Here is a 12,272-nt window from a genome sequence, read left to right as displayed (position 1 = left end):
TCATTGAGGATCATGAATAATGCCATTCCATCGTCTGGTGTTTTGTTTCTGGACTTTTAATGCAAAATGCAAGTAACTGTGTATAAAGACTCTTCGCCATTCTTCTTGTACTGGGTGAGAAAAGTCAGAGCAGCTTCTATTCATTTTTTTATGTTAATCTGTCAAAAGTAGAGGAACCCATTTGACACACACACTCTTCTATAGCCCAAATCAGCACCAATATTTTCATAAAGAACAGATCGTGATATTTAAGGAAAGCTGAAGATCTGTCAAAAATGAAAAGTTTATCCAATCAAACGTTTTCTACAATTCTTCATTTGTGCTCATCAGTTATGACTGAAGGTTGGCTTGACAGTTCATCCACCCACCATTTTCAAACTGCAGCTTTATTCATCACATTTCCACAAACTTCAGTTATTTGTCTGTAAATTCTGATAAGGTGAGCTTTTTGCATTTATAAATATTATTACACTATGAACCTTACACTTAGTGGGATTGTTAATACTGTCACTTATTTTAAAACTGCACAAATGCTCAGTAAAACACCATTCCTGCTCACTGCTAGCATCATACTGGTGCCAATAATTAAAACAAGTCTACGACACAGAGAGAGTGACGAAAGAATCACATGGCTTGTAAAATGAAAATGTTCTCTACTTTTAGAATGATCCTCATAACAGATTTATAGTTGTATTTTCATAACAGCAGGAATTTATTACATATCGTTTGATTCAATTACACAGACTTTTCTTCCACTGGATTATCCAGTTTGCTACACTCACAAGGGAACCTCCCCATTGCACCCCCCCCCCCCCCCCCTCAGATTTAATTATAAGTTGGCACAGTGGATAGGCCTTGAAAAATTGAACACAGATCATCGAGAAATCAGAAAGAAGTTGTGTGGAACTATGACAAAAATAAACAAAGTATACAAACTGAATAGTCCATGCACAAGATAGGCAGCATCAAGGATAATGTGAGCTCAGGAGCACCGTGGTCCCGTGGTTAGCGTGAGCAGCTGCAGAAGGAGAGGTCCTTGGTTCAAGTCTTCCCTCAAGTGAAATGTTTACTTTCTTTATTTTTGCAAAGTTACGATCTGTTGTTCATTCATTGACATCTCTGTTCACTGTAATAAGTTTAGTGTCTTGTGTTTTGCGACCGCACCGCAAAACCGTGCGATTTGTAGACGAAAGGACGTGCCTCTCCAATGGGAACCAAAAACATTTGACGGATGGATGAACAGCTAATAATTGTCTGAAAATAAAAAATTAAACTTTTCACTCGAGGGAAGACTTGAACCAAGGACCTTTCCTTCCGCATCTGCTCACATTAACCATGGGACTAGGTGCTCCTGAGCTCAGATTCTCCTTGATGTTGCCTACATTGCACATGGGCTACTCAGTTTGTATATTTTGCTTATTTTTCTCATAGTTCCACACAACTTCTTCCTGTTTTCTCGATTGATCTGTGTTCAGTTTTTCAAGGCCTATCCACTGTGCCAACTTATAACTAAATCTGAGGGGGGTGTGATGGGGAGGTTCCCTTGTCAGTAACTATCTGTACAATCAAAATAGGTTAGTGGAGCACTTTCATTTGCTCCTGTGTCACTCCTAAAATAAGTAAATGCTATTTTTTCTTTTTACAAGTATATTTTTGGATTAAAATTTATCAGAATTATGCCTTAAGCTATTTTTCCAATTTCTTATGAAATCAGACTGTAATTTATATTTTGCTACTTCGTAACACTATGTGCTCTAAAAATTTCAACTTTGATAATAATGTTTTGTTGTAACACTGACCTATACTGATCTTAAAATACTTAGTTTCTTGATTCTTTTTAACTAATACGCAATAATTTGGAAGTTATTTGAAGATGTCATTGTTTATGTAAACAAGTAGTATGAATATTGCGTAAATTCTGCCCCAGAAATGTAGGATTTGATTAATTTATGTTTAAAGAGACTATGAATAACTGAGAACTACAAAGAAATACGCGTTACTACTGTTATGTTAGGTTTTAAAATTACACGGCCATAAACTGTATGAATTAAGCCTAGTTCAATAATTTTTTAATTGCTGCTAGAAATTCAATCCAACTTATATATATGTATAGAGAACAACCAAACAAGGAAGAAGTGGAATTGAAGAGTTTAAAGGGATATAAGGTTGAAGAACGAGTTGAGAGCAGTTGTTGAGTGAAAAGTCATTATTAGCAACAGTATGTAATTGTTGCATGGCATTTTGAACTATTAATAGCACTTGCAACTCAAGTCAACAGTACTTTTATTGATGCCTGGTGGAAGTTCCGAGATCTTTTGGGACAGAATTCTGTAAAAATGCATAGCGTAATTATAACAACATACAGAAAGCTCCCATTGAGAATTACAAATTATTTAGGAATAAAGGCGATGTCTCACTGAAAGGCAGAAGTGCTGCTTCGTCGATTGGTACACAAATAAAAGGTATGGAGCTTTGATAGCTTTTGGAATGAACTTCCTTTTTCAAGCTTGTTGAAAAAACGTGTGCATGTGCTCACACACATGCGCGACGTGCACACACACAGTCTACTGGATAGGTGGTGGGAGTACAGTCATTGAAATCTTGAATGTTGAGCTCCGCTGCATGTTGTGTTGGTACCTTGTTTTTGGCAACCGTTTGGTGGTGGCCATTAATTCTAGTTGACGGTTGGTTAGCATACCAATGTAAAATGCTGTGCGGTGGTTACAGCAGAGCTGGTGTATAACATGGCTGCTTTCACAGGTGGCCTAGCCACTGATGGGGTAGGGTATAGCAAGTAAACATCACCAACGTGACCTCATATTTGAAGGGAGAAGAAAGCACAGCATCTGCCCTATCAATTGATCCTGCTTCGAAATTAGGGATATAATTCTGATAGCGCACAGTTACGGCCTTCTGAAAGGACAGCTTTTAAACTTTCACTTGCACCATTTGTTTGTTGTTTGTCACTCACTCTGCCCCACTGCAACCATTTAATGCCCATGTGTGAAGTATTACACTGTGGAATGCATAAGACATTTGTGAAATACTATTGTGACATTGCTACCATGCTTTTCCATTATGTCAAAGTGCACAATTTGTAAACTGTAACTAGTGCTACAGATTTCTCTGCTTTGAACATGAAGTGGAAATGAACGACTGTCATAGCATAGCACTATTTAATTATTAACATTGCTGTTGTGTGTTACCTAATTTGAATTTTAAAATGACGGTGTTTGGTTTGTGGGGCACTCAATGTGCAGTTATCGGCACCCGTACAAATTCCCAACCTTTGATCAGTCCAATCTCGCCACTTTCATGAATGATGATGAAATGACGAGGACAACACAACCCCTTCCCCCCCCCCCCCCCCCCCCTTCTCCCTGGGAATTGAACCCGCGACCCCGTGTACATTGACACAGCACTGCAGAAAGCTAGTAAGAAGGAATACAAATTTCTTGAAAAAATAAAAAGATCAGTTGTTTGTACACACCAGGACTTAGAACAATAACCGTTTTATGACTTTTTCAAACTGTATAAAAATTAATAATGTTGCTTGTGAAATAAGGAAATGGTGTAACTGTCACTTTATATTCTACTCCAGTAGCATATATGAAGTATCACAGGGAGTTACAATGATAAAACACAGTGTGCTACCAGTGCATAATTTACCAAAGAATGGTAACCTGTAAATTTAAGACATAAACAACACAAATTAAGAAATAATGTCAGGCCTAGAGGAGGAACCAGACAAATGTTGAAAGATGTTTTGCAATCAGAAAAGATAGTATTTCATGAAAGGCAGATATTTAAAATTCCGCTAAAGCTTTTCAGTGAGATTTTCGGGATGCCAATTTATTTGGGTCACCATTACTGTATTATCTCGTGTTTCATTCTTTATTATGGCATAATGTCATAAATGCCAGAAGACGAAAATGTGCACTTCAAATTCAGTGAACAGTTGAAACTAACTAATAGCTTGGAACAAAACACTTCGTTTCAAATAAATTGTCTGCCTGTGTGGAAAAGATTAATAAAAGCCAAATTTCCATAGCAAACCAACAAAAGTAAATTCATTGTTCTGCAAAGTGATTAATGCTTGACAGCCAATAATGTGGAAATAAAATGAGGTCAGAAAACTGAAACTAATAGCATATTTTAGTCTTCCATAATTGTGTGAATGTATTTTAATTCATTTGATAGTTCCCAGCCACAGAAATCTGTCATGTTTTCACCTGTCTTGAGAGCTGTAAATGAAGAGAGCAGCAAAATCATGAAACATACATATGACTCATGTGGATACTGCTCCTCACTACAACTATGACTGCTCTACACATGTGCACCTTGGACATGCCAGAAATTTTTTTACAGGTAGCTCTGCTCATCTCACAGGCCCACTCACATCGGCTCAAACGAACGTAATTTAAACAGTAATGATGCCTTGTGCTCTGAAAGCAGGTTGTTGTTACAAATACTGAACAATCTTTGTCCTAAAGCCTTCATAGCATCTTGCTTTCGGCACACACTTGTGTGTGCACTGTGTTTTATTGTTGCAAATGGTGCATTTTCTTTGTAATTTAAGTTTTATACTGGTGTTTTTCTCTCTTATGCTTTACTGCTCCAGTATTATTCTGCAGCAGCGGGCTACAGTAAAATTCTTTGTTCGATTATCAGTTCTCACCAGTTAAAATTACAAGAATTTAACTCAAAACTAAAACAATGAAAAATTCCCGGAATCCTAAAATGTTCCCAGGTTTTTCCAGGATTCCAAGTTGTCCCGGGGCGTATACATCCTGTAGATGAACATGAAATGCCAAAAGCCTGTACAAGTCCATGATGTAATGACTACCACAAATGACATTATGCATCATAGCTCAAAAATAAAATTATTTCAGTCGAAATTTTATTTAACATTCTACTCTTAATTTGATGCACATATTACACCCATGAAGCGCGTACTGATACTTTTGAATTACCCTATATAACTATAGAATGTCAATATGAGAATATTGTTAAAATAATATGGAACATATATGTGTGCGACATTGGCACATTACACACTCATATTACTTACTACTTTTCACATACAATAATGTGTTCTCAAACAAGATTTCCAAACACACTGGGAAAATGTATCCACCTTCTCCCTCCTGTTCCTTAGCCTTCAATATTCCACAAACAGAATAGCTCTGGTTGTCACTCCTACATACTGTGTTTCGTACTTCGGTATAGGGCAGCTGAAGTGGGGCAGAGCAAGCACCGAACAAACAGTGCACGATAGAGTTTAAAAACTGTACTTTTATGTTAACAGAATCTTGCATTGACTTGGTAGAACAACATTATAATATATGAAAAGCACCAGTTTGCTTTTGTTCTACAGTATTAATTTTTATTGTGTTAACCGGTTTTTGACTTACATGGCCATCTTCAGAGATTTAGTGAGTATTGTCACCAAAGAAGTTACAAGGTTTGCAAACAACATTGGAAGAGAAGTAACACGTCTAGACTGAAGCAGAAACATACAGTAAGTAACATATTTAACAGTGTGGTGGTAATGCAATGAAAAAGTAAAAAATTGAACTGTAAATAAATAAAGTGGAGTAGACAGGAAAACTTGAATACTTTTAGGTTATAATTGTGCACTATCAGACTTACGGCACAAATTTTCACGTGGAGTTGATTGCTAGATCTGATATCTTGCAATTGTTCTTTTTTCTCCAAAAAATACAAGGTCAAGTTGGTGACGTTTCTTTGTAAGTATTGTACTTCTCTGTATTATGCAATGTTTTAGCTCAAAACATATACTTGCAAAATTCTCATTATAACTGAAAATAAATTTATTTTAAGTGAAATCGTACTATCTATCTTCATTACAGTTAAAACAATTACCAATTAGAGAACCAAAATTAAGGTATAAATTAAGCTCTGGAGATTTACATGAAATAACGAGTATGGCCCTTTAAGACAAATTAAATGGAAATTTCTCAGTAAACTTTTCAAATACTACAAAAATCACCAGTTTTCTGTATTTCTAAGGTCCCTATGATGCAAGGCATCTAGGTACTAAAAGAGCGAAATCCAAAATTATATTTCTTCAAAATTGATTTGAAAACATTTCATATATTGTATAGTACAGACTTAAGATACTACATCATATTAAGAAACTGCACAATACAATCAAGAACGAACTGCTGAAGACATTTCATTCTACTTACTGTATCAACAATATCCACACAGACTCCCATTTCCTGTTCTTTCTTGAGACGATCATAGTAATCATTCATCTCACAATACGACTTTTCACAGTCTGCACATACATTTTTGTCAAATGTTTTATTTGCCACAAAATAATGATCTAGAAAACATTTGTGTGTTTTATCGTGGAGACGCTGAAATTCAACTGTGGTGTTTGACAGTTCTTGGGTAAGGCTGCCATTGCTCAGTTTCACGAAACAACCTGCAACATAAATTAAGTTTCCTTTAGTTATGAGTGTTTACAATAGCAATCAGTTGGTAGCCCATACTGAGCCAATGATTCATTTTTCTTCAAGCAGCATAAAATGCTAGAAAATGGGTTAGAATTCAACTTCTACAGAATATCAAGGCCATAAAAGGTTAATTCAGTAACTCAACTGAACAAAAGTAAAGAGCAGAACCAACTGAAGACTTTTAGATAATAAGCCACAGAAAATACAGACATGGGAAAATTTGGACAGCATCCAAACCTTATTCTCCTGTGGTATCTGTCCAGTGAGAAGTAGGGTGCAGATTGAGATTTTCACTCTGCAGCGGAGTGTGCACTGACATGAAAATTCTTGGCAGATTAAAACTGTATGCCTGACCGAGACTCGAACTCGGGACCTATGCCTTTCACGGGCAAGTGCTCTCCCATGTGAGCTACCCAAGCACGACACACACCCCGTCTTCACAGCTTCACTTCTGCCAGTACCTCGACTCCTACATTCCAGACTTTATAGAAGCTCTCCTGGTAGGTGTCATCTTCTCAGTGGAAGAAATCTGTAAACTAGCTACAGATTCAGTCATTTCGTATGCTCAGAAACAGCTGCATCGCCTTCGTCAAGCTCCAATCTCAATCCAGACGATACAGTGGAAAACTTCAGCAACTCTCATTACCAAAGTTAGAGAAGTGGAACTCACTAATCCTTGGGAAATCAAAGTAATGGATAAACGATTCCTTGGGAAACCAAATCTACTGACTGAAACCTGTGAGACATACCACGGAATGGTTGGGATACAAGCAAATAGTACATCTAAATTTATTTATTTTTTGTTGATGTCTCTCACTTTGTTACAATGATTCACACGTATATAACATTACATACACTGAGAGCAGAAACGAATTTAAAATATGTCTGCTTGTGTCTGTGTATGTGCGGATGGATGTGTATGTGTGTGTGTGTGTGTGTGTGTGTGTGTGTGTGTGTGTGTGTGTGTGTGTGTGTGTGTGTGTGTGCGTGCAAGTGTACACTTGTCCTTTTCTTCCCCTAAGGGAAGTCTTTCCGCTCCCGGGATTGGAATGACTCCTTACCCTCTCCCTTAAAACCAACATCCTTTCATCTTTCCCTCTCCTTCCTGAAGAAGCAACCATCGGTTGCGAAAGCTAGTAATTCTGTGTGTGTGTTTGTGTGTTTTGTTCATGTGCCTGTCTGCCGGCGCTTTCCCGCTTGGTAAGTCTTGGAATCTTTGTTTTTCAAGCGGGAAAGCGCCGGTAGACAGGCACAATGAATAAAACACACAAACACACACACAGAATTTTGAGCTTTCGCAACCGGCGGCTGCTTCATCAGGAAAGAGGGAAGGAAAAGGAAAGATGAAAGGATGTGGGTTTTAAGGGAGAGGGTAAGGAGTCATTCCAATCCCGGGAGCGGAAAGACTTACCTTAGGGGGAAAAAAGGATAGGTATATACTCGCGCACACACACACACATATCCATCCATACATACACAGACACAAGCAGACATATTTAAAGGCAAAGAGTATGGGCAGAGATGTAAGTCAAGGCGGAAGTGTGGAGGCAAAGATGATGTTGAATGACAGGTGAGGTATGAGTGGCGGCAACTTGAAATTAGCGGAGATTGAGGCCTAGTGGATAACGAGAAGAGAGGATATATTGAAGGGCAAGTTCCCATCTCCGGAGTTCGGATAGGTTGGTGTTGGTGGGAAGTATCCAGATAACTCGGACGGTGTAACACTGTGCCAAGATGTGCTGGCCGTGCACCGAGACATGTTTAGCCACAGGGTGATCCTCATTACCAACAAACAGTCTGCCTGTGTCCATTCAAGCGAATGGACAGTTTGTTGCTGGTCATTCCCACATAGAAAGCGTCACTGTGTAGGCAGGTCAGTTGGTAAATCACGTGGGTACTTTCACACGTGGCTCTGCCTTTGATCGTCTACACCTTCCGGGTTACAGGACTGGAGTAGGTGGTGGTGGTGGGAGAGTGCATAGGCCAGGTTTTACACCAGGGGCAGTTGCAAGGTAGGAGCCAGAGGGTAGGGAAGGTGGTATGGGGATTTCATAGGGATGAACCAAGAGGTTACGAAGGTTAGGTGGACGGCGGAAAGACACTCTTGGTGGAGTGGGGAGGATTTCATGAAGGATGGATCTCATTTCGGGGCAGGATTTTAGGAAGTCGTATCCCTGCTGGAGAGCCACATTCAGAGTCTGATCCAGTCCCGGGAAGTATCCTGTCACAAGTGGGGCACTTTTGGGCTGCTTCTGTGAGAGGTTCTGGGTTTGAAGGGATGAGGAAGTGGCTCTGGTTATCTGCTTCTGTACCAGGTCGGGAGGGTAGTTGCGGGATGCAAAAGCTGTTTTCAGGTTGTTGGTGTAATGGTCCAGGGATTCAGGACTGGAGCAGATTCGCTTGCCATGAAGGCCTAGGCTGTAGGGAAGGGACCGTTTGATATGGAATGGGTGGCAGCTGTCATAATGGAGGTACTGTTGCTTGTTGGTGGGTTTGATGTGGACGGATGTGTGAAGCTGGCCATTGGACAGATAGAGGTCAACGTCATGGAAAGTGGCATGGGATTTGGAGTAGGACCAGGTGAATCTGATGGAACCAAAGGAGATGAGGTTGGAGAGGAAATTCTGGAGTTGTTCTTCACTGTGAGTCCAGATCACGAAGATGTCATCAATAAATCTGTACCAAACTTTGGGTTGGCAGGCTTGGGTAACCAAGAAGGCTTCCTCTAAGCGACCCATAAATAGGTTGGCATACGAGGGGGCCATCCTGGTACCCATGGCTGTTCCCTTTAATTGTTGGTATGTCTGGCCTTCAAAAGTGAAGAAATTGTGGGTCAGGATGAAGCTGGCTAAGGTGACGAGGAAATAGGTTTTAGGTAGGGTGGCAGGTGATCGGCGTGAAAGGAAGAGCTCCATTGCAGCGAGGCCCTGGACGTGCGGGATATTTGTGTATAGGGAAGTGGCATCAATGGTTACAAGGATGGTTTCTGGGGGTAACAGACTGGGTACGGATTCCAGGCGTTCGAGAAAGTGGTTGGTGTCTTTGATGAAGGATGGGAGACTGCATGTAATGGGCTGAAGGTGTTGATCTACATAGGCACACCAGAATTTAATAAAGGCATTAAAAAATTTTGATTTTTCCACCATTTATAAGTACCCTGTATCCTTGAGCATTCGAATGGAAATAATATATGGTCGAAATTGTAGTTCGAGTTTCTTAAGGGTTCTGATATAGAGAAAGCTATTTACACTTACAGGGAGAATGTACTTAATTCATTAAACAACAAATTACAGGCTATGGGCATTTGTTGTGACATGTCAGAAGCCTTTGACTGTGTGAATCACAGCAGTCTCTTAAGTAAATTGGAATATTATGGTGTCACCGACAGTGCCGCGATATGGCTAGAGTCTTACCCAACTGAGGGGAAAAAAGGGTGACATTGCGAAATACCTGTGGAGTGAGCAATCAGCCTGCACCTAATTGGGAATTAATCACATGTGGTGTTCCTCATGGTTCTATCTCGAGTGCGTTGCTTTTTATTGTGTACATTAACGACCTCTAGTCTGTTACATTACCACATGCTAATTTTCAATTGTTTGCAGATGGAACATACACTGCAATAACTAGCAAGTCATGTACAGATTTAGAAATGACTGCTAAACAAATTTTCACTGACATAAGCTAATTCACTGTCATCAATCTTTGAATAGACCCACTATACGTAGAGCAGAACCTGTAAGAGATTTCCTTTCAGCATGTGTGCAATGTATGAGGACATGCAGATCAAAGAGGTTGACAGTGTTAAATTTCTGGGATTACAACTAGATAATAAATTCATTTGGGAAGGGCATACTACAGACATGCTAAAGTGCCAGAACAAGTTGTATTTGCAGTGAGAATTGGGTAAGATGTAGATATAAAAAAAAACTTGCACATTCTGCTTACTTTCATTGCATTAAATCATACCGGATCATATTCTGGGGTAACTGGTCAAACTGAGCAAAAGTTTTTAGTGTGCGAAAGCATATAATAAAACTCATATGTGGTTTAAATTCAAAGTCATCATGTAGAAAACCGTTCAAGGAACTTGGCATTCTGACCACTCCTTGTCATATTTATTCCTTAATGAAACTTGTTGCAAGTAATATATCTAGTTCCAATCAACAGCTCAATACATAGTATCGATACTACGAATAATAACAATCTACATAGAGACCTAAAATCACTTACCTTGGTGCAAAAAGGGGTCCAATATTCAGGAACACACATTTTCAATAAATTGCCAGCAACCATTAAAACATAATTTCATATAAAGCAAAGTTTCACCAGAGTTTGAAAGACTTTTTGGTAGACAACTCCTCCTACTCTACAGATTAACACCTTAACAGGGCTGATGTGCCAGCTTGTCTGTTAGATTTCAGTTTTGACAGTACTTTGTCACAATAGTCAAGGTCAGATATTTTGTGCATAAATTTATTAAAAGGCATAACAATCTTTCATTCTGACAGTATATTAATTTACTGTCATGTATTCACATATTTTGACACACTCTTGACATGTGATGAGGGTAGTGTTATTCAAATGGTTCGTGTTTTTTATGTTATACTTTCTGATTTGTTCTATGTCCACAAGAATCACGTCATTTTTGGTTATCTATGGAATGTAAACTTAATCTAATGTAATGTAATGTAATTCAATCTAATCTAACTTCTGTAGTTCACTGAATAGTGAGGGACGAAAGTTTTGAATCTCAACCTGACTGCTGAAATTACACAATTTCTGGGATATTAGTCTGCCAGCAACAGTATTTACTCTCGCTACTCTTTTTTTAGTCCATAAGAAATTGAGCAAAGTGATTACAGTAGTTAAGGTAAACTACTCTCATTTGATAAGAGTAGCTTCAAATCCATTTTTGGCCATTCAAAGATATTTTCTCTGTGGTTTCCTTAAATTGTATGACATTAATGCCTGGATGATTCAATTAACTATGTTGTGGCCAATTACTACCTCTGATCTTCCTCAATCAGTGCAAGTGATTCATCTCTATTGACCTAGTTGTAGATTAGATTAGATTAGATTAGATTTACTTTCATTCCAATTGATCCATAGTGAGGAGGTCCTCCAGGATGTGGAACATGTTAGAAAAATGACAATACATGACAAGTATTTACAACTCAAACAAATAAGCCAATGTACTATTCTACAGGTGGAATGATCATCATTTTTTAATGAACACTATATGAAAGAATCATTTTACAAATACTAATGCACTGAATTTTAACTAAAAAAGTTTTTTATTTATTTATAAGGTAATAAATGCATAATACAACTACTATAATACTTATTTACAATGAACACATTACTGCACTGAAATGGTGCAGAAGTTAGATTGTACATCACGCGCCCGCACACACACACGCGCACACGCACACATTTACAATGAACACATTACTGCACTGAAATTGTGCAGAAGTTATATATCAGTTGGTTCTACTGAGAAATTCATCAATAGAGTAGAAGGAGTTGGCCACCAATAAATCCTTTAGGCTTCTCTTAAACTAAATGTCATTGTTTGTTAAGCTTTTTATGGCTGCTGGCAAGTTATTGAAAATGTGTGTTCCTGAATAATGCACACCTTATTGTACAAGACTAAGTGACTTTAAATCCTTGTAAAGATTATTCTTATTTTTAGAATTGTTTCCATGAATTGAGCTGTTGGTTTGAAAAAGTGATATATTTTTAATGACAAATTTCATTAAAGAATAAATATATTGAGAAGCAGTAGTT

The 12,272-nt window shown here is 38.4% G+C and overlaps 1 protein-coding gene across 1 annotated transcript in view; it reads right to left on the bottom strand.

The window, feature by feature from the left end:
- LOC126284128 (osteopetrosis-associated transmembrane protein 1) overlaps positions 1–12,272 on the bottom strand; it is a 91,001-nt gene that overhangs the window by 44,403 nt on the left and 34,326 nt on the right. The window contains exon 4 of the mRNA XM_049982836.1: positions 6,213–6,454. Coding sequence (XP_049838793.1) covers positions 6,213–6,454 — 242 coding nt within the window. The remainder of the gene's footprint in view (positions 1–6,212; positions 6,455–12,272) is intronic.

The sequence above is a fragment of the Schistocerca gregaria genome, chromosome 8, assembly GCF_023897955.1.
Source record: "Schistocerca gregaria isolate iqSchGreg1 chromosome 8, iqSchGreg1.2, whole genome shotgun sequence".
Classification (NCBI taxonomy): Eukaryota; Metazoa; Arthropoda; class Insecta; order Orthoptera; family Acrididae; genus Schistocerca; species Schistocerca gregaria.
Note: the sequence above shows the minus strand (reverse complement) of the source record. Positions and strands in the feature narration are given on the sequence as shown.